This window comes from Hevea brasiliensis, chromosome 3, assembly GCF_030052815.1.
Source record: "Hevea brasiliensis isolate MT/VB/25A 57/8 chromosome 3, ASM3005281v1, whole genome shotgun sequence".
In the NCBI taxonomy this organism is placed as follows: Eukaryota; Viridiplantae; Streptophyta; class Magnoliopsida; order Malpighiales; family Euphorbiaceae; genus Hevea; species Hevea brasiliensis.
Window position 1 is genome coordinate 635,006 of NC_079495.1, and position 24,180 is coordinate 659,185.

At 32.6% G+C, this 24,180-nt stretch overlaps 1 protein-coding gene across 2 annotated transcripts; it reads left to right on the forward strand.

The window, feature by feature from the left end:
• The first annotated feature begins 13,187 nt into the window (after positions 1–13,187).
• LOC110655023 (probable LRR receptor-like serine/threonine-protein kinase At1g67720) lies at positions 13,188–21,367 on the forward strand. Of its 2 annotated transcripts, XM_021811186.2 has the most exons (15): positions 13,188–13,586; positions 14,541–15,072; positions 15,410–15,915; positions 16,117–16,249; positions 16,380–16,451; positions 16,553–16,621; positions 16,757–16,828; positions 17,132–17,200; positions 18,018–18,169; positions 18,264–18,505; positions 19,384–19,510; positions 19,580–19,648; positions 19,796–19,982; positions 20,468–20,603; positions 20,764–21,367. In XM_021811186.2, the coding sequence occupies exons 1-15, from the start codon at positions 13,514–13,516 to the stop codon at positions 21,094–21,096; spliced, it is 2,772 nt and encodes a 923-aa protein (XP_021666878.2). In that variant the 5' UTR covers positions 13,188–13,513; the 3' UTR covers positions 21,097–21,367. The 2 variants fall into 2 exon arrangements, with proteins under 2 accessions (XP_021666878.2, XP_057999534.1); XM_058143551.1 differs by lacking the exons at positions 16,553–16,621; positions 16,757–16,828.
• The last annotated feature ends 2,813 nt before the right edge of the window (positions 21,368–24,180 follow it).

Below are 24,180 nucleotides of genomic sequence, written 5' to 3' on the forward strand. Positions count from 1 at the left end.
ATTTTCTGATAATAATGAGCACAGAACAACCACCACCATCCAATATTCTTGCAAGCATACTTGATCACAATAGGTTAACAGGACCTAATTTGTCTGATTGGCTAAGAAATTTGAAACTTGTCCCGAACCTTTAACATATAGGATATGTTCTAGACTCAAATGTTCCTAGTCTCTTACCTCCAGAGGCCCCTTAAGAGGAACATGAAACTTTGGACAAGTGGAAGGAGCATGATATGAGAGCTAAGTGTTACATGCTTGCTTCCATGAGTAATGAGTTACAGAAGTAGTATGAGAACATGCAGAGTGCGAGTGAGATCCTTCTTCACCTATAAGAGTTGTATGGTGAGCACAGCAGGAATGCTAGGTATGAGATATCTAGACAGCTATTCCGCATGAGGATGTTTGAGGGACAGAATATTGGGGATCATGTCCATAAGATGATTCGGCTGATTGAGCAGCTGGAACATCTTGACTTTAAAATGGATTTCCAATTGCAGACAGATTTGATCCTTCAGTCCCTTCCTGAGTCTTTTGGAAAATTTGTAATAAATTTCCATATGACTAAACAGGAATGCACCTTGGCTGGTTTACTCAACATGCTGGTTATTACCCAAAAGAATATGCCGGGCAATAAAGGAAAAGAGGTAGCTTTGATTGCATCTTCTTCTACTGGAAAGTCCAACAAGAAGAAGGGCAATTAGAAAAAGAAACCTCAAGTTCCAGGATCTTCCAAGAAGATAGCTAAACAGAAAGACAAATAACAAAGCTGACAATGGCAAGGGAAAGTGTTTCCACTGCCAGAAGGATGGGCACTAGAAAAGGAACTGCCCAGAGTATAGCAATCTAAAAGAATGCAATGCCATAATGAAAAATAACTCAAGTTCAAAATATATTTGGCATTTAAGGTTAGGTTATATTGCAGAAGATAGGATTGCAAAATTGGATAAAATGGAGATTTTATCCTCATTGGGCTCTGAGCCTATTCCAACTTGTGAATCCTGACTTCAGGGCAAAATGGTTAGATCACCCTTTGTTGGACAAGGGCTAAGAGCTAAAAATATTTTTGGAACTAATACATAGTGATGTATGTAATCTATTTACGGAAATGGTTAGAGGCGATTTTCATTACTTTATTACCTTTACTGATGATAAATCAAGGTTTGAGTATTTGTATTTGATGAAATACAAACATGAATCCTTTGAAAAGTTCAAAGAATTTAAATCTGAAGTAGAAAATCAAACAGGAAAGAGTATTAAAGCTCTTCGATTAGATCGTGGAGGTGAATATTTGAGTACTGAATTTAATGAATACTTGAGAGAGCACGGCATTGTTTCCTAGCTGACTCCTCCAGGAGCACCAGAGCTGAATGATGTATCTGAAAGGAAAAATCGTACCCTATTGGATATGGTATGTAGTATGATGAGCTATATTGATATGCCAATCTCCTTTTGGGGATTTGCATTAGAATCAGCTTTGCATGTTCTGAATAGGATTCCATCAAAATCAGTATCTTTCACACCTTATGGGATATGGCATGGAAGAAAATCAAGTCTTAAGCATGTTAAGATTTGGGGTTGTCCAGCTTATATCAAAAAGCTAAACACTGATAAATTGGAAACCAGATCAGAAAATGGTCGATTTGCTGGATATCCAAAAGATAGTTTTGGATACTATTTTTATTTGCTTACATCACAAAAGGTTATGATAATTAGAGATGTCACATTTCTTGAACAACAGTTTGTTCAAGAAGGAGGCAAAGAAAGACAAATAGAGTTAGAATTGGAGAATTCTGACCAACCAACAGATCAGATGGATATAGATCCATCTAGTCAAGCTACACCTATTAATGAAACATCTACAGCTGTTCCTCGTAGAACAACCAGGGTATCTCACCCACCAGTGAGATATGGTTTTCTTCATAAAGAAGAACAAGAGTTGTCTACTCATGAAGAAGTAGATCATGGAGATGATCCACTTACCTATGAAGAAGCTATATCAGATATAGACTCTTCAAAATGGATTGATGCTATGAAATCCGAGATTGATTCCATGTATAAAAATCAAGTTTGGGATTTTGTTGACCCACCTGAAGGTATTGTACCTATAGGGAACAAATGAGTTTTTAAGAAGAAAATTGGTTCTAATGGAAAGGTAGAGACCTATAAAGCAAGGCTAGTAGCGAAAGGGTTTTGCCAAAGGCAAGGAATCGACTATGAGGAGATTTTCTTGCCTGTTGTCATGCTTAAATCAATTAGGATTATATTATCAATAGTTATATACTATGATTATGAGATTTGGCAGATGGATGTCAAAATAACTTTTCTCAATGAATACATTGAAGAAAACATTTTCATGGAAAAATCTAGGGGTTTCGAATCCCAATATGGTTCCAAAGTGCGCAAGTTAAAGCGATCCATTTATGGGTTAAAACAAGCTTCGAGGAGTTGGAACATCTGTTTTAATGAAGCTTTTATAAAAAATGAGGATGAGCCATGTGTATATAAGAAGGTTAGTGACAGTGCTATCACTTTTCTTGTCTTATATGTGGATGACATACTGTTGATGGGTAATGACACAGGTATGTTGACAACTGTAAAGGTATGGTTGTCAAATACATTCTCTATGAAAGGCTTAGGAGAGACAACCTATATTCTTAGGATTTGCATCTATAGAGATAGAGCGAAAAGAATAATTGGTTTATCCCAAAGTCTATACTTGGAAAAGGTGTTGAAGAGGTTTAACATACTTGATTCCAAGAGAGGATTGTTACCAGTGAGACATGGTATCCACCTTTCTAAAGAGATGTCTCCAAAGACACCTGAAGAAAGAGATAAAATGACCAGGATTCCATATGCTTCGGCTATTGGAAGTTTGATGTATGCAATGTTGTGTACTAGGCCGGATATCGCATATGTTGTTAGTTTGACTAGCAGGTATCAATCCAATCCAGGTTTGGAACACTGGATAGCTGTCAAGAATATCCTTAAGTACTTGAAAATAACTAAGGATTTATTCTTGATATATGAAGGCGGAGACTTGCAATTGGATGGTTATATTGATTCTAATTTTCAGTTAGATATCGATGATAGAAAGTCTACCTCTGGATATGTGTTCATTTGTAATAGAGGTGCAGTCAGTTGGAAGAGTTCCAAACAGAGCACGACTGCAGGTTCCACTACCAAAGCCAAGTATATTGCTGCATTAGATGCTGTAAAAGAAGTTGTTTGGATATAAGGAACCCCGGTCTCACTAGAAATCTAAACACATAGAAAGGCGCTACCACATTATCAGAAAAATAGTTGGACAAAGCAACATAGCTATGCAAAAAATAGCATCAGCTGAAAATCCAGCTGATCCATTCACTAAGCCTTTGTTACAAGCACAGTTAGACCGACATCTTGAGAAGATGGGTCTAAGGTATTGTAATGAATGGCTCTAGTGCTAGTGGGAGATTGTTAGTAGTATGCCCTAGAGCATATCATTTAGTATGTATCTTGTATATATTTTATTAATAAAAGGCATTTTTACTTTTCCGTTTACATAATATATTTATGTGTAATAGAAAAGGTCCATTGATATTTTGTTAGAAATTCTATTCTTAAGTTGTTAAGAATACGATTGACAGTATTTCTAGCACAAAGTATCATAAATAGGTTCACAATCGATGATACTTTACAATAAGGACATGACTTATCCAGAAAGATTATAATCATGTTTGTTCCCAAGTTATTTATATGAGATGTAAATAAGATGGAATGGTGAGTTTCATGCCATATAACAAACATGATAGGCACTTATACATGATAAGTAGGTCGAACCAGTGATACTTATGACAAGTACATGGAGTTTACTCTTGTCAATGTATTGTTATAAATCATATCAGTGCATACAATCTTTAGACCTGAGATAACACAGTTATTTTGTATATAGGTGGTTTGAGTTTGATACTGCTTTCATATTTGTACTGTGTATGGGTATATGGGCATGTGTTGGCTCCTACTAATTATATATGGAGGTAGGTGTTGATCAAGATGGAATCTGTTCCTCTAAGTAAATAGGGATAAAATCCTATGTTCATTTAATTGTTATTGATGTTTCAAGTTCCTGGCCAGGACAGATAGATTTATTTAGAAAAGAGTTTCTAATAAGAAAATCTTTTTGTTGACCCCGTGTAGCTCAAAATGAGCATTGATTTTGATGATAACAAAACTCAAAGAGAATCTATCTAACCTAACCTTTAAGTGATGTGTAGATTCTTTGTCTTATGCATAAAGAACCTTTGAAGTTGCATCTAAGAAGAAAAGATACTCAAAGGCACTCCAAGACAAATCCAAAATGAGAAAAAGACTATGGAAGCCAAGACTCAAAGAAAAGGTATGAAGAGTATAGTGTTAGAGTCTTAGGCCTTTTTGTGAAAAAGAATAGATGAGAATTTAGTCATATGGAGCTCAAAAATAAAAATTTATTTTCTGATTACTTTTTCTCATCATGACCTTGAACACAACCATTGAAACATTTTTCAAAGGTCTAAATCATTTTACATTGCAAGTTGAGACATGCAGCTGTTGACTTAGTTTCCTAACTGGTTTGCTAAAATTTTCGGTTTACTAATATGTTTGCTAAAAACATTAGTTTGCTAACCAGTTTGCTGACTGCTCCTAAAATTTTATTAGTTTGCTAACTGTCCAGAGCTGCTCAACTTCGCACAAAAGGACAAAATAACGGCCATTTTGTCTTGGGCAGTGTGTATAACGTTCCAAAAGGGTTTCAAACGGTCTAAAATAATTTGGGACTATATATACACCTTCTCTACTTCATTTACAATTTAATGAAAGCCTACATTTGAACTCCAACATTGATTTTTCATTTATTGCTTTCATTCAAGAGCATTTAAGATTTTGAGCTTCCATTGGCAAATCAACTCATCTCTTCTTTATAGTTTGATTTGTATTGAGTAAGAGTGAGTGTTGAAATATTGAATTGCATTCAAGAGAGGTTGTACAAGCACCTATTGAAGCTTGGAAGTGTAAGTGCTTGTGATAGCACTTGTGGAGGTTTCAAGCTACCTTGGTGTAAAAGCTTGGTGTTGAGAAATTGTAAAGGGCTTTTGGTCTCTTGCCTTCAAAAGAGCAAATAGTGGAGAAAAGACTCAAAGAGGGTTCTTTGAGAGAGTGGATGTAGGCTAGCTAAGCCGAACCACTATAAAATCCTTGTGTTTGATTTCTCTAACCTTTACCTCTTTACTTTTATGCAATTTAAATTTCTTTTCTCATATACATGATAGTGAATGTTGGTTAAATAGATTGAGTTGATAAATTTGTGGACATATTGAGAGACTTGAGAAAATTAGTTGATAAATGCTTTATTAGAGATTGCCATATACATTGATTGAGAATTGAATTGCAACATAGAAACACATTGTTGAAGCACATATTACTTTCTCGTTATATAGAAGAAGAACAAAGCCACAATTTTTCATTAGGCTATAAGCAAGGGCCGAAAAATTGTTAAAGTCCAATTCACCCCCCTCTTGGACTATTTTGGGACAACACTTTTTAATCAATAACTGGAATTAAAAGAGAACATAATATTCATAGCAAATGGGGTTTGACATAAACCATGACTCTAGCTCGAATTGTAATTTTGTAACAGAGAGATTCTAGTGCATGGTAACATATGATTATAAGTTCATTTAAGGTAAACCTTATTACTAATTGTGTGGCCATGGCATGCTATGCTAGGTGTTAACCATGGTCTATGAGGTGCATAAAATGATTTAGAGAAATCATTTATGGTAAGAAAGAGTTCTGATGATATTAAGAGTTGATATCATGTCTCATTGCCAATTAGTGATGAGCCTAGTAAGTCACACACATACACAAGTAATCACCAAATTAAATATGACTTAATTAATTAATTAATTAGTTTAATTGATTAATTAAATAGGTTTAGTTTGCAATTAGATTGCAAAGTTTCTAGCATGGCTTGAAACCAAATCTAGGTTATTGGATGTATAGTTTAAGTTAAATTTATATTTAAAGTGTTTAAATATGAATTTAATTAATGAGAAATTAATTAATAGAGAGTAATTAATTAATTTATATTTGATATAAATTGATTAAAATAAGAGAAATAATTATTTTGGATTGAGAACTCAAAATTAAGACACAGGGGTATTTTAGTCATTTCACAGGGTGACATGTGGCACCATAAGATGGTGACATATGGCACTACACATAAGCTTGCCAAATATCTTTTAATAATGTAAGATGATTAAAATTAAGATTAAATATAGGTTTGACACTTGGCACAATGTGATTGGGTCAATTAAACCTAGAGCCAATCAAAAGGTGACATGTGACAAGGGTTTTAAGTAGTGTCCTAGCTATATAAGTGTAAGGATGAAAGAATAAAAATACAAGCTGCCATTCATCTCTTTGTGCTGCCACCCTTGGCTGCTCTCCTTTCTCTTATTCTTCATCTCTCATCAATTCAAAGATATTAGCAAACAATCTCTTGAATTAAAAATACTATAAATTGTTTCTAGTGTCCTGTTTACATCTGTAATCTCTTAAAAGGCAAAACTTGATTTTCTAATTCATATAAAAAGCTTTATAAGCTATTCAAGGGCTGTCATAGGTGATCTTAGTATGGACAAGCTAGAGGGACAACATCTGGTATCCTAGACGCATCCCAAAGGTGTCAAATACACTGCAGCGCATCAATAGCTTAGTGTACTTATTCTTGATCTAATCTAGGGTTCTAATGAATTAATCTGATTAATTCTAAAATCTTAAATGGCAAATCTATATTCAAAATATATTAAAAGAGTTTTAATATGCTGTTTATCATTGAAATCAAATAGATAAAAATGAATCTTGCATGATGCATGGGACCCTAGGTGAAAAAATTTTGAATTCAATGATAAAAACTTATGTTTTTCATACTTCCGCTCCTTCATGTTTCTCACAGGTTTCGGTAGCCTTAAACTGATTTGATCCCTAGCGCTAGTAATGACCCCTAGTTTGGGTTATTACAAAGTTAGTATCAGAGCTATAGGTTAGATGAGTAGACCTAAATACTAGTAAGAGTATAGAAAGAGGTGAAAGAAAGTATGTCGACCAACACAGTTTAGGAAAATACATGTCCAATAGAATTGAGTCCCAGTATGTTATGTGATGAATGTTATGTGCATGTTATATTTGATTATGTGTTGTGTGTTCATGTGAATACACATGAACTTTTTATGTACTCAACACTTCTTATTTGCTTTCTGAAATGTGAGGTTCAAGACGGTTCGCTAAGTTGATAGATGCTCCACCCAAGAATGAGAGTATTAAAGCATTACCCGCCAACCTTATTATTAGAGAGAGAGCAAGCAGAGGTGAAAGGGAGAATCTTCAAGAAGTCCTAGAAATGATAACTAGACTAATCATATTAGATAATAGGTTCACTTTTATCTATTATTTTTTAAAAGATGTTTCATCTATAATTATTTGTCATTTTGAAAAAATAAATGTATATTAATTTTTTAATAATTTACCCTTGTATAATTTCGTAAACTATCTTTACCCTTGTATAATTTCCTAAACTATCTTAACACCTCTCTCTTTTTTCTCAATTAAGATAAAAGATAATTTAATTAAATTAAAAATATTTTATTATAATTTAAATGATTTAATTACTTCTTTAATTATTATAAAAAAATTTTAAATGATAAACAACAGTGGACAGAAAGAGAGAGTATAACATAAAGTGCATGTGAAATTTGACTTGTGATGTGAATCGTTAATGCTAATTAAAACGATTGAAGAAATAAAAATTTCACGTTGTTATTATTTAAGGAGAAAGAGCAGTCACAATCACATGGTGGAATTGGTGAAAATCCTAATTTTGAAATGTGATTTGCATACAATATTAGCATCTTCCATTATATATTTGTTTCTTTTTGTGCCAACACACAACCACCATAGTGCTTGTCAGATATTCCAATTACTTAAACATGAAGAAAACTCCATTTATATATGTAAATTAAAAAAAAAAAAAAAAAGACTTGACTTAAATTAATCTCTACCCAAATGATTAAATTTGAGAATTCCTATCTGTAACATTTGATTCCGAATGGTGAAGAATAAAGAAAAAGTGAATACAAATAAAAGAAAAAGGTAAAAAAAAATAAAGGGTAGGAGTCATCTTTTTGGAAAGTTAGAACAAAGCCATCTTTGATAAAAGATAGTGCTTAAATATTCCCATAAAGAAGGCACATCTTGTTTAAAGTTTTATAAAGTAAATTGAACCTAAAAGAATTTTATTTATTTTTTATGCCATTCATAAAAAGTCTCTTTTTTTTTTTCTGCTTAATATCCTCTCCATGTTTATTATTATTATTATTATTATTATACTACAACCATTAAAACAATACTCCAAAAGGCAAACATTAGATAATTGAATAACGAGTAATGAAGTCCAAACTCAAACCAAATAATTACAAGGTATTCAAACATTTGGATAAGTATTATTTGCCCAAACATATCTCCAAATGCTCAAATCACACAAAACAAGGATTATGAGATTATCGCTATAATAAGAGTCTTAACATTATATACATGAATCTAATTAATCATATTAATTTACAATCGAGTTCTTATTATTGCCTTGTGATTATAGGAGTAGTGATTAATTAACTCACTAGATATTATCTCTTATCTTACAAATCTAATACCTACATCCATCATTCAATATTCACATAAGAGGAAAACAATATCAATAATAATAATAATAATAATAATAATAATAATAATAATAATAAATTATTATTATTATTATTATTATTATTATTATTATTATTATTATTATTATAGCGATATAGCAAACATCCATTTTTTGTTGTTTTTTATCTTTCATTTTAGTGAAATTCAATAATAATTTTATAAATCCATTTATTTCATTTGAGAATTTGCTTGAAGACTTAAAATAAAATAAAGTAATATGGGATAATGAGACGAGCAAAGTTTAGAGCTTTTCATCTCAAAGAAGAAAAAAGTTGATATCTTTTAAAAAATACAGCCAGAAAGCTAAAGATAATATGCTGAATCGAGGGTAGGAAATGGTAAAAGAGAGATATATACGTGTAATTTAATTTTTAATTTATAGAGTTAAAGATTTTTTATATATATATATATATTTATACAATGTATAAGATTTATTATATAAACACATACATTCAGGTAATTGCTGACTGAACGGTGCACCTAGCACACTTATACATACACACTCCAAGTTAATCAACTGATATGGGACAAGTTCAAGATCAAAAGTCGCACATAATCAGCATGATAGCTTATTGACCCACTCACACACGAATAAAATTTTCTTTTGATCACTTCTTTAGGTACCTATCTCAAGTTTAAATTCCATTAATTATTATTAGAATTAATTACAGCTAGACAAATCATCTCGAATTTAAATTTTATTACTCGATATGTAAATCCAATCATAAATTTTTAATAGTTTGTATCCTGCCATTAAACTTTTTGTTAAGAGAAAAATACATTTAATTAAATAAAATTGAATTGTAAAAAAAAAAATCATATAATAAATTCAAATTAATTTAAAATTAAAATATAATTATTATTTATTATGGTTTCCCTAATACAATCACATTTTTCCACCTTGATTGCATGTATTCCTAGCTCACCTTGCGCGCCACTTGTCCTGTTCATCGTGCCTTAAAAAATGGACAAATAGTCCTTCAATTTTGATTTACTTCGCTTCTTTTAAACGAACACTAACTCAATTGATTTGAGTTGTGATTAAAACTTTCTTCGTCTCTGTTTGATTTGTGATTTTAACTCGCTTGATTTGAGATCCCATTAAAACTCTCACTTTGTCTCCCTTTTATGATTTGTGGTTGTAATTTTAAATCACAGGTTATGGCAAATCTAGAATTTTTTTTTCTGGTGTTAATGGATTTTCTATTAGCAAAAGAGCAAGTTTTTAATAAACTCGGACATATGTACCCCAATAATTACCATATAACATATTAGTTAAAATTAAGATAAATTTTAATAATTATCCTTTAACTTATATGGTTATAATACTACAGTTTTTTAACTTTAAAATGTAGCATAAAATCTCATAAACTTTCAAATATTATATAGTAAAATTCTTCTGACTTTCAATTATTGATTTTTCAGTTAGAAACTGATGTGAATAGCTCCCGCATAGCGCTTAGTCAATATTTCTCTCTCATCTCTTATGCAAAGTGTAAAATTATTTTCTTTACGCATAAAAATTTATTCTATCTATAGAAAGAATAATGATTCAATTTACACATGGCTTGAGAGAGAATGAGAAATACTGACTAAGTTTCATGTTGAAACTATTCAGACCAGCGTCTAACTAAAAATATTGGTAATTGAAGGTTAGAGGGATTTTACTGTACAAAATTTGAAAGTTAATGGGATTTTATGTTATATTTTTAAGTTGAGAGATTGTAATATTACAACTAAATAAGTTTAAGGACAATTGTCAAAATTTATCCCCCTAAAATCATAATATGTTTCATTGAAAAAGAATGTTCAATACTAAAATTCATGAAGAGTCAATATAAATAAATATATAAACATATAAAGTTAATTCTAAAAAGAAAAAAAAAAAAGTCAATTAACCCTTTTTTATTGTGCTACATTCAACACTGATAGCAGGTTATGTTTATTTTATTTTTGCTGGTTTACGATAATTTATGCCATTCCACTATTATTTTTGCATTTTGTGATCATCCAATAAATTTAATTCAATTACAAAGAGTGTGAGTTTTTTTTTTTTTATTAACTAAGGTTAATTTCATTAGAAATTTATTAAATTATTTACTCTAAATATATTATACATTAAAAAGTATGCTTTTAAAATTACTCAAGGAGAATACTTATTATTATACAAAAGCTAATCCAATAATACAATTTTCAATAAGGATAAAGAGAGGGAGTGGCGAAAGTACTTATTATTTTACTAATTCAGTCTTTCATTATCGGCTAGGAATGAATTTAAATAGAATAATGATTATATTAACATAATTAAATTTAAGAGATATAATTTTTCAAATTAAAAAGTAAAAGAAATTAATTCAGTTTTTTTTTTTACCAAATCTCAAAGGCATAAAATATCTTTTTCCCAATGATGACATATTGAGTTGAAATGGGAATTGGGTTTTTCTTTTTTTTAATTTTTAATTAAAATTAAAATTTATATTTTTATAATTTTAAAAATAATTTCAATATTATTAAATTATAACTAATGGATAAAAATTAAAGTTCTAAATAAACCACATATTATTTATTATTAATAAAAAATATATAAAAATAAATAAGAATATAAAATTTTAGAGAACATTAGAATATTAGTCAAGCAACTAATTATTTGGTATACAATTCCAACCAAAGTAGATCTAAAAATCAAAATTTTAATGCAAATTGGAACATGAAGTTCAAAAGCCAATTGGGTCAATGGTCTATTGTGGAATCTCGCAAATTAATGCAGACTTTTTACCTATTTCCTTTTAAGAAAAAAAAAAAAAAAACCACTTCAATTGTGGGCTACACATGGTCAACAATTTTAGTCGGTGCATTTGTTTTATTAATTAAATTAAATTAAATTATATTAACCATTAAGTGTATATAATTAATTTAGTCATTGGAAATACAGTAACGATTTTTTTTAGTAATTTTTAATTCATTAAATATAAATTGTACCATTTAATACAGTACAATTTATTATCAAATTGTAATTTCATATATAAAAAAATATATTAAATAAATTTTAGTTTGTATTACATTTATATCTACTAAAAAATTTGATTATTTTAAGGTATTGTTAAACTCGAGTTTATATTAGAATAAATTTAATAATTCCATAACAAAATGTATATGTATATAAAATTAATTAAAAAATATATAAAAGCATGTATATAAAATTAATTAAAAAATATATATATATAAAAGTATATAATATAAATATTTAATTTAATAATTATTAAACTTATTTTTATATGAACTCAAATTTATATTATATACATTCGTTATTTTATTATATAGCTTTAATTAAATATTATTATTATTATTTTTTTCTAATTGCAATAAATATATATATATATATATATATATATATATATATATATATATATATATATATATATATATATAATATGATATGATAAAGTTATACTTCTCTATACTTGATTATCTCTACTTTATTTATACTCTAATTTTATATCTAATTTATAAAAATTATTGAGTACATATAATATAACTCAAATTTATATAAAAATAAAATAAATAATTATTAAATTAAATATTTATATTAAAAAATATATAAAATTAATTAAAAAATATATAAAAATTATTCATGTCAATATATAAATGTTTAAATTTAATGATTATTAAATTTACTCTTCCATGAGCTACCAAGTTACACTTAAAACAATTGGGTACAATTCTTGTATTCAACATTTAAAATTCTAATTTTTAATTAATAAACAGGCTTTTGAATTAATTTTTCAAAATTTAGTAATCAATTGAAAATACAACAATTAAAAGCTGAAATTTTTAATTATGAATTTTTAATTTTTCAATGGAAGTTGTTGATCACCGATAATTAAACGCAATGATTGAATTAAACACACTCACAATCATTCAATTTCACTTTTAAACTCCCATATTCAAATTAAATTCCTTTTCCAAATAATAAGAATATATTCCTTTATTATCACTATTGTTTGAGTGTTTGACAAAATTAAATATGATTAATAAAAAGGGATTTATTCTTATTAATTGAATTTATTTTATGAGAAATTAATATTTTCCATCTGTTGGGATTTTTATTTTTTATTTTTAAATAATGGTGCATAATAAGATACTTTAATTAATTAATCAATTAAATGACAATGATAAGGGGAACATGGTGGACTAAGATGACAAAGCTGAAGATGTTGTACAGTGGTGCGGTGTGACAATGGTAAAGCAGTGGTAGGTGGGACCCTTCGTCAAAGAGTCCAACCATCATCCGCCGATCGGAGAATCTCGTCCTGTCCCTTCACTCACTTGGGAACGTCTATAAGGGTCAAGTATACCCTAAAGCTACTCTCTCTGGGTCCCACATACACCTGATATTACTTCACACAATTTTCCATTCCCAAAGAATCCAACATACGTACGGGTATGAACAAAGCACTAACACAAAAGAAGACTCCTTCCTTCCTCATCAGCTCTCTCTCTCTCTCTCACTCTCTCTAAATCACTGAATCAAAACAGAGTAACCAACACTTGCTATCAGTCGTAAAAATCATTTCTTTTTCAAATTTTATTTGCTGGGTCTTCCGCTTTGTATTGTAATATCCATGTTTTCTTTTTTGGGTGAAGCTAACTCCTTTCCTTTCATTTCCTTTCCTTCTGTTTATTTGCCGCCATTCTTTATGCTCTCACTCATCTAATCACTTTCTTTATTCACACTTTAGAGATGGAGACTAAGATTCTATTCTTCTCTTTCTTTCTTCTTCTCCTTGCCTTCTCTGCCTTTGCTCAGATGCCAGGTAACCTCTTTCCCACTCCCTCTGTATATCTAAATAGAATGTTTGTTATAATATTTGTATGTATCTGTGTACGTGGTTTCTGACCACACATTTGCTCTTCATTCATATCGGTTTCTTGCTTGTCTAGTGGGTGAGGTTCAAAGATACCCTTTTTTAGTGTCTTGTGTGATTCGTTATGGTTCAAGGCATTTTGTGGATTTTTGCTGTCGCCCAGGTGGAAAAATGAATTAAAAAGATTTTTTTTTCTTTTATTTGTAATCGTGCAGTGTTCTTTGTTCTTCCCCTCTTTTAATGCTTGGTGAGATTTTTTTAATTGTTCATATCTGAACTGGGTTTAAGAATTAGAGGTTGCAGAACTTTCCTCATCTTTTGATGTGAAAGATAAAACATGAAAGTGAAAGGAATGTTATTTGGTCATTTTTCTTTTGCGTTGTTGGCATACCATATGAGAAACAACAATAAATTGATTAGACTTAGAAATTTATACGGTTACTATTTTGATATAATATTTCTCTTCTCTGTGAGAATTGATTAAGAGAATGAATATGGGCTGCTCAATTTTGAGGGACCTAAAGCCTGAATTTTCAGTTTTGTATTCAGAAACTTGTAATTGAATTTTACGGCTTGTATGGACAAATACAGAAGTTCAGTTTAGATTTTGGTAGATGGCTTGATGCTTGCTTAAACAGAATTTTGCAATGAATGAAGTCAGCATACTCAAGCATGTGCGTGTTGACCGGGGATGGGAAGTGGGTATTAATCCTCTCCCCTCTCGCCAGCGCCCCCGCCGCCCCCCCCCCACCCACAACAAAAAAAAAAAAAAGATGCCATGCATGACTAAAACATTTCATTTTCAAATCCAGATTCTTGCCAAAATTTTCACACAAGATTTGATAATCAATCCTGCTTCCACTATGAATAAATTACATGAACGTGTCTGAACTTTTGAAACAGGTTTTGTGAGTTTGGACTGTGGGGGCAAACAAAATTTCACTGATGAACTTGGACTTGTGTGGACTTCTGATGATAATCTTATTTATGGAGAAACAGCAATCATATCAGTTGCAAATGAGACAAGGAAGCAATATATGACACTGAGACATTTCCCAGCAGATTCCAGGAAGTACTGTTACACTCTAGGTGTCATAAGTAGGTCAAGGTATCTTTTAAGGGCAACATTCTTGTATGGTAATTTTGACAACAACAATGTCTATCCCAAATTTGATATCTCTTTTGGGGCAACTCATTGGTCCACAATTGTCATTTCTGATGCTAATACCATAGAGTCTATAGAGCTGATATTTCTGGCTTCAAGCCCCACCATCAGTGTATGCTTATCAAATGCCACAACGGGGCAGCCATTCATATCTACCCTTGAGCTCCGGCAATTCAATGGTTCAGTTTATTATACAGATTATGAGAACCAGTTTTATCTCAGTGTTTCTGCAAGGATCAATTTTGGTGCAGATAGTGAAGATCCAGTTAGGTATGTGCAAAATATCTTGTTGAGAATGCAGTTCGGTCTAATATTTTAGGTGTATATTTATCTGAATTCTTGTTCAAATGATAGGCTATTGATTTAAATTAGAAACAGGGGAAACAAGGACAGGAAAGATTGATTTAATAAAAATAATTTGATACCCAAAAATACCCCCGACCCTTGTGATTAAAAAGGGTCTGCTAGGAAATACAAGATTATATTTCACTGAGGGTATCTATATGAATCCTTCTCATTCTAATACAAACTTGCTATTAAGAGAAGTAAAATAAAACTAAACTTGCTATTAAGAGAAGTAAAATAAAACTATGTTCTGTTATTTTAGGTATCCTGATGACCCATTTGATAGAATATGGGAATCTGACTCTGTGAAAAAAGCAAATTACCTTGTTGATGTTGCTGCTGGTACTCAGAAAGTTTCAACTGACATGCCAATAGATGTTAGCAGTCATGAAAGGCCTCCTGAGAAAGTGATGCAGACTGCTGTAGTTGGTACAAATGGATCATTAACCTATCGGTTGAACTTAGATGGTTTTCCTGGTTTTGGGTGGGCTGTCACGTACTTTGCAGAAATTGAAGATTTGAAGCCTACTGAGTCCAGGAAATTCAGGCTTGTACTACCTGGCTACCCTGAAATGAGCAAAGCTATTGTTAATATCCAAGAAAATGCTCAAGGAAAATATCGTCTCTATCAACCAGGATATACCAACATATCTCTCCCCTTTGTATTGTCTTTTAGATTTGGAAAGACTTCTGATTCTACCAAGGGACCACTCTTGAATGCTATGGAGATAAATAAGTATCTAGAGAAACATGATGGTTCCCTTGATGGTAAGTAGAAATATTCTTTCTTGAGTGCACATGTGCCATTTCAGCTGTGAACTGTAGCATAAAGTTTGGTTGTGAACTGTGCTTTGAGGCGTCAGTTCAGCATTTTGCCTATGAAGTATGGAGCATATTATTGTCCGTATCATTTCATACATTATTTGAACTCTTTGAATTTAATCATATCTGATGTTAAATTTGCTGTAGGGGAAGTTATTGCTAGTGTCATTTCACCCTATGCATCAGCAGATTGGGCACAGGAAGGTGGTGACCCCTGTCTACCAGTACCATGGTCATGGTTACAGTGTAATTCAGATGCACAACCAAGGATAGTCAAAATGTAAAAATTTATCCCTTTTAGGTTTATATTTGATGCATCTACTGATGCATTTCTGCTTTAGAAAGTCTGATACCATGTCCGGGTGAATTATACTTAACACTTAGTCTCAATAACTTCTGTTCTTTGGCAGCTCCTTGTCTGGTAAGAATTTGACTGGGAATATTCCTTCAAACATGCCAAAGTTGAATGGCTTAGTTGAACTGTGAGTTCAGACTTCTTTCTGCTCAATTTTGGCATACATTTTAATGTTTTTGAGTACTTGTCTCACTGTATCAGTGTTTTCCACTTGTCTTATGTTCACAGATGGCTTGATAGGAATTCACTAACTGGTCCAATACCTGATTTTAGTGGATGTAGAGACTTGGAGATCATGTAAATTTAGATGACTTTTTCTCTTATTATGGAATTTAATGTTGGTTTCTATTCCCCCCCACCCCGCCACCAAAAATAAAAAAAAGTTGGTTTTTATCAAGATATAAAACTAACCAAGATCCTTGTCTGGTATAGCCATCTCGAGAACAATCAGTTGACGGGTGAGCTTCCTTCCTCGTTACTGAACCTACCCAATTTAATGGAACTGTAAGTAACCAAAACTTAGATATCAGCAATTATCATTGATTGGCAAAATGAAGTATTTTGCAAAATCTGCTAATGGGGATTCAAAATGTATTTTTAATCTTGACATATTAATACAAAATTATTAGGAGTGATGATACAAAAAGTTACTATTGATTAATGGCTGTATATGTTGTATTCTTTTATATATAAATTTTCTCATATATTTTAATTATGAATGGACTATTTCCCTGTTGCTTTTGAGTGCAAGATCTTATATACTTATCTAAATGATTTGTATATGCTTGACACTTTGGATGATTGCAGGTATGTGCAAAATAATTTGTTATCTGGAACAGTACCATCAAGTCTTCTCAATAAGAACATAGTTTTCAAGTGAGTTTCATTTTTAATAAGTAGACATAAATGCTTCACCATGTTAATAATTTTAAGGTAATCATCTACATATTTACAAATATAGACCTTCATCATTGTATTTGGGTGACTGCTGTTTCTATAAATTTTAGTTGAGATATTTCCACTGTTCTGTTATTTATTATAAAATTCATTAAAGCGGCTGTTGTGAGAACATGAACATTTTTTTCCATTATACATGTAGCAATAGAATGATTGTGTGAGGCAAAAGCATCTAGTGACTCTTCTGTCAAAAAAGGCCAAAATAAACCATCTTTCTCTTCAATCTGTATGTGGACATTTTTTAAGACTATGATGAGTTATATGAATATATGCTATTTTAAAGAAGCTCTGTATAAGATGTACTCCTTTCTTAACTGTAATGGTTGTAAAAGGCTTTAAATCATTATTCAGTGGATGTGGATGTAAAAGTATGTGGCAATGAAGCATTTAACACCAACTACCCATGGTTTAATCATCATTATGGTCTATTTAATTGAGTTTCAGTTGCAATGCCTTGAGTCAACATAGGGTACTAGGTGGGTTTAATGAAATTTATCACAGTTCATTGGTGCAAAGCCACATTTGGACTGAACCTCAAATGGACATATGAGGAATTAAAGCTGGCTCCTAATGATTACTTATGTTCCATAATTTAGTTTGATATGCACCAGATGTGGAACTCTGTACACGCTAATCTTCATGCAATAACATTTCCAATAGTATTATTAGTGTACCACAGCTTCCGTGTAGGGCTAAAGAGAAAAGTGTTTACATTTACTTTCTTGGTTAACTGCAGCTACTCTGGAAATCTTAATCTTCATGAAGGAGGCCGAAGAGGAAAACACGTTGATATTATTATTGGTTCATCAGTTGGAACTGCTGTTCTGCTGATAGCTACAATAGCATCTTGTTTATTTATACGAAGAGGAAAGAGAAGTCCTGATCAAGGTGTGCATGCTTGACATTCAATTATTTTTGAAGTTCATGTCTATATTCTGTACAGCATCTTGTTGGTGAATACGTATTTTTTTCTTTGTTTCAGAACGGCTCAGGGTTCCAGCACCTGTTCAAAGGCTAGTTTCTGCTTTTAATGATACTCCAGCAGAAGGTGCATGTCGCTTCAAATTCTCTGAGATTGAAGATGCTACAAATAAGTTTGAGAAAAAAATAGGTTCTGGAGGTTTTGGAGTTGTACACTATGGGAGAATGAGAGATGGAAAAGAAATTGCAGTCAAAGTTCTAACTAGTAATTCCTACCAGGGAAAGCGAGAATTTTCAAATGAGGTAACTGTCCACTGTATTGAACTTGAGTAATTGATTTTTTTTTTTCAATACGGAGACTCCAAGTCTCTGTTCAGGCACCATGTTTGGACTCATATTTATAGTTGTTTATGGTTTTTATGCAATGTCATTTTATAATAATATTAAAACACAATGAGAAAACAAGGTCAATTGTCAGAATTGTTTAACCATTGACATTGAAGGAAATTGGACTTTTTTTTTTCATTAGACTCTACTAGTCCCAACCTCCATTTGTGGAAACATTAGGCACTTTATACAAGACATAAGGTGATTGTTCTCATGCTAATAGTTAATACAGGACTTACATGGTCAGTCTCAGGTTTCATAGTTTTACCTTTATCTGAAGTTTCTTTAACTCCATGGAATCTCTAAGGAATGAGGTTTCCAATTAAAATGTTGACACTTTGTTTTTATTTTGTTATTTTATTTTTTTTTACAAATTAAGGTTCCAACAGACAAATTCAGCCATTGTAGGTTCTAATTACCTGGAGGTCTCTTAGAAAACTCAGTATGGGTACATTAGGGAACATACAAATGAGTAGAACTTGCAAAAGGGTGGACTCTTTGTATTTCTAGTAAAATTATGGACATCAAATTTGCTATTTGATGAAGGCAAATTGATAAAACCCTGCACTTTTCTGGTTTTTTAAGTGATACTGATAGGTCTAGAAAATGGATAACCCTGTAAATAGTTTGCCCGAGATTGGATGATATACTTTAAGACGGGTATTAATACTGGATCTTATGAGATCACTGGTGAAAGCAATAGTTTGGCATATTATTTCTCTCTAAGTAATTCATGCTACATTAGGTTGCTTGTTTTAGTTAATTAAACTTATCCACACTTTCATTCAACGTAGGTGACTCTTCTTTCAAGGATACATCACAGAAACCTGGTACAATTTTTTGGATTTTGCCAAGAAGAAGGGAGAAGTATGCTTGTTTACGAGTTCATGCACAATGGAACGCTCAAGGAACATCTTTATGGTAATTTCAGGTGTTTTTAAATAGAACCAATATTAATTTTGATACTCACCTGCATACAAACTTTGATAGGCCCATTAACACGTGGAAAAAGTATTAATTGGATCAAGCGCCTTGAGATTGCTGAAGACGCTGCCAAAGGTTCATAAGCTTTTTTTTCCCCTTGTCTTTATTGTACCATTGTCCTATTTGACAAGGAATGATATCATTCTTTGCTACACTGAAGTCTTGTTGTTTATAATAAAATTATTGTTTAAGTGATCTTGTGTTTCTTTTGTGCCTGTTCAGGAATTGAATATCTCCATACAGGCTGTGTTCCTGCCATTATCCATAGAGATTTAAAGACCAGTAATATTCTTCTTGACAAGCACATGAGAGCAAAGGTTTCTGATTTTGGTCTTTCAAAAGTGGCAGTCGATGGAGCTTCACATGTCTCCAGTATAGTTCGAGGGACAGTAGGTTACTTGGATCCAGAGTAAGGACTTCTTCTACTCTTTTCCCCCACATCTAGTTAAGCGCCATAGGGTGAGTTGATTGTTGCTAATGTTGGTGTTTTAAGATGACTTTTGAAGCCTTTTATGAGTTGCAATGCAAGGTGGCCTCAACAATAATTTTGTACTTATGGCTGACACCAGACAGGCGAACAAGTGGGGCAGATTTAAGTTTAGGGCATGTGATAGTTGTCTAGAACTCTGCTGCACATTATGAGCCATGATTTTTCTTTTCTTCTCGTGTTTGTGGTCATTAACAAGCTACATATCTTCTTCGTTTTAGAAAAGTTTGTTGTTTGGTAAAATTATTGAGGACCTTTGTGAAAGATGTGTCAAATTTGTGAATTCTAACCATTATGTGGACAATATTGTTACTTTCGCCCATTTTTCTTTATATATTTGATTCCTGAATGGTGATGCAGATTGTACATGACATTGCGGTAATAATTTTGCTTTTGATGGCACACAGGTATTACATTTCTCAGCAGTTGACAGACAAGAGTGATGTTTATAGTTTTGGTGTCATTCTCCTGGAGCTGATGTCTGGTCAGGAAGCCATATTAAATGAAAGCTTTGGTGTTAATTGCCGTAATATTGTTCAATGGGTACGTGCAATTATATAAGGAAGCAAGACTAATACATCACTGAAAGGCCATAAGTGACAAATTTCTAAACTACTGACGGCTAAAATTTAGTTCAAAGAAAGTGCAATAGTTTGTGAATTCTTACGGAGTTTAGTTTCTTTTATGTCTTCAACTTTGGCAGGCGAAGCTGCACATCGAAAGCGGGGATATCCAAGGAATTATTGATCCCTTACTACATGATGAGTATGATATACAGTCTATGTGGAAGATAGCAGAGAAAGCTTTGATGTGTGTCCAACCTCACGGACACATGAGGCCGTCAATTTCAGAAGTTCTCAAGGAGATCCAAGATGCTATCCTAATTGAAAGGGAAGCTGTGGCATTGAGAGAAGGTAACTCAGACATGTCAAAAAATTCTGCTCATTCTTCACTCAACTTGGGTCCCTTGGTATTGGGTGGAACTGAGAATTTCCTATCCCTTGATGAGTCTGTTGCAAAGCCAACAGCTAGATAGTTTCTTGTTCATGCACAGGCACATGATTCCACTATGGATAAAAAAAATAAATAAATAAAAAAGAAAGTTTTGGGTCCTCGTAGTCACATTCTTTGTTTTAGGATTACAGTGGTGGGTTTGCTATATCATGATGAGAAAATTGAGAATTTGTAAATTTTTTGAGCTTGCAAATTATGTGTTCCCTTTTGAGTGTAAAACTTTTTTACTTCTGGTGAAGTTCTGTTATTTCAGCAAGGAATTGATGATAAATGAATCCATTTTGGGTGATCAAGCACGCATCAATGTTAGGACAATGAAATCTCAGTTACAGGTTTTGATTTTTGATGCTGTTTGATTGTTGCAAAACTATTCAAGCATGGAAATATATGAAACATGATGGCATTGATGGCAAGATTTGTCACATGCAACCATTACAAGATTAAAAAATTCTTGTCCATTGGGAAAATGATTCCAGGATAGTAACATACTAAACTAATGTTTTTTAACCACCTTAATCATTTATCTGACGTGACCTAATTATAAATTTAAATTCAGACAAGGTAAGAGTGATTAAGCTATGCATATGACATTTGACATAACCATATTAGGTATTTGATTTTTCTGTCCGGCAACAATTTCCAGGATGCGTACGCTTGCTTCTCTTCTTTTTTCTTGATCTGCAGGGAGACCTTGTGGTTTACAACTAACAAGCAAAACCAATAGAAAATTGCTTTCCCATAATCTGGAAAGTTTTGTGTAAAATACAGCAAAAATATTTCCCAATAAAAGCAACGGGTGAAAAAGCTAGAACAGTTCCTTAGCAGTAACCAAGGCATCAGATCATAGCCCGGAACTAAAAATTCATTGATTTTGAAAATTACAGTGTTTCTTGCTATAATTAATTCCCCCACTACCTTATTCAGAATCAAAATTCAGTTTTCTTTAGTGTACAAACAAACAGATGGGAGAGAAGCTTATCAAAATAGCAGAACAAGAAATAATAAACTACCCAAATAAACTTGTCACGACCCAACCTATGGGCCGGACCGGCACTAAGACCTGGGCCACCCTAAAGCCCCCGAGGCCCGTAGTAAGTCTAACTGTTCATTAACCCAACTCAAAGGCCCATTTGGGCCCAATATCAAGAAATCAACCGGACAGAGTCCAGCCATAAAATGGACTTTTCAACGGGGAGTTTTTTACTCACCCGACCTGTAAACACGTTATATCATCAATTGGGGAGCTCAGCTCACCCTCCACATACTCATAACATCATAAAAATAAATGGGAGCTCAGCTCCCTCATCCAATCCATCAAACATGCATAGCATATTAAGTTTACAGGTCCAAAATAATAATTTAGTTTACAGACTCAAATCAAATAAACATTTCTAACACATGCGGAAATTCTAAGATTTAACAAGTTTATACAAACATTAATAATCGACCTGCGAGGGAGAAAGCAGGTTAACCTTAAAAATATCCTCCTGTGACCTGGAAAAATATTGAACAGGAGTGAGCGTTCGACTCAGAGAGTAAAATATCAATTTTAACCATAATCTCTATAACTATCTAAAACTAATGCACCCTGTAGAGTGAAATGCAACATCAACAACATTTTCACATCATAACATCAAAAAGGTAATTTGGAGCACTCACGCACCCTGTAACATCAATCATAATATATGGAGCCGATCCTATACTGACCCTCTTAAATCCAACGTGCCGAAGAACTCAAGCCGACTTTCGCTTAATAAACCAAATCGGGGGTCCCAGCGAAGAACTCAAGCCGTGACTACCCCCCGAAGGATCGGGTCCCAGCGAAGAACTCAAGCCGTGACTACCCGTCCTGTCCATAGTCCACACCACATCACACGCACGCCAACGCACGCACACTGCTCTAAATTACCACAACAACATCCATGGCACGTTAACAGTTATGAATGCAACATAAATCGTGCCTAGAGTTTAACTACATAAATATGCATATAAGTGATGCATGGGCATGCTTGAACATATAATAATATCGAAATTACAATTAAAATTAATATTTTACTCACAGACTTGACGGTGGTCACTGAGGCGGCGGAGGAAGAAGGTCATCTCACACGACAATTTTATTACAATCATTTAATAAATTTGACTCCATACAAACAAGGAAAAAGACCAAATACGTCCTAAGTCATGCCGAAAATCCGGCAGAGTCTCCCCTATACCTAGGACCTACCCAACCTGCAAAAGGGCTTAAAACACACTTCTATATTCACAATCCACATATCCACAACTCAATCACGTCACACAGCCCCTCCTGGGCCCATCAAATCAATCATCCATCACAATATGTAAAATTTCAATTTAGTCCTTATAATTGATCATTTTTGCAAAAAGCGCTCAAATAAGCCCTAAAAATTATAAAACTCGCTCCTTAGAAATATTACTAAGCTATTGCAAAAAGAATCGTAATTTTCTAAGCTACCACAAATATTTTATGGATTTTTAATCCTATTTAAGCACTAGAAAATTACGAAAAAGCAAGGTTCGGGTTTACCTTTGCCGATTCCGACTTGAACGCGCTGATTCCGACAATGGTGGGGTAGCCAAAACTTGATCCAATTCGGAGACTTTTCCAATAGGAAATTCACGAATCCGGACAACCGCCGAATTTCCGAATTGAGGATACCTACGTAGCCCAATAATAATATATAAAAATCGGTGTTACATTCTTCCACTTAAAAAAAATTCGTCCTCGAATTTTACACAAGGCAGAATAAAGTACATGATTACACATTGAATAGATAAGGGTACTTGCTACGCATGTCCCGTTCTGACTCCCAGGTGCACTCTTCCACTGACTAGCTCCTCCATAAAACCTTAACCATAGGGATCTGTTTTGATCTTAGCTGTCTCACTTGGTAGTCCACTATGGCTACAGGTTGCTCCTCAAATGTCAAGTTCTCTTTTAGCTCTATTACATCTGGTTGTAGTATATGAGAAGAATCTGGAATGTATTTTCTGAGCATGGAGATGTGAAACACGGGATGAACGTGAGAAAGGTTGGGTGGTAGCTCCAACCGGTAGGCAACTGCTCCAACTCTATCCGTAACCT

Excerpts from the sequence above, each read along its gene's own strand:
- LOC110655023 (XM_021811186.2), top strand. The coding sequence starts at position 13,514 with ATGGAGACTAAGATTCTATTCTTCTCTTTCTTTCTTCTTCTCCTTGCC. Across the intron at positions 15,916-16,116 it reads ACATGATGGTTCCCTTGATG|GGGAAGTTATTGCTAGTGTC; the intron begins GTAAGTAGAAAT and ends AATTTGCTGTAG. Across the intron at positions 18,170-18,263 it reads AAAGAGAAGTCCTGATCAAG|AACGGCTCAGGGTTCCAGCA; the intron begins GTGTGCATGCTT and ends TCTTTGTTTCAG.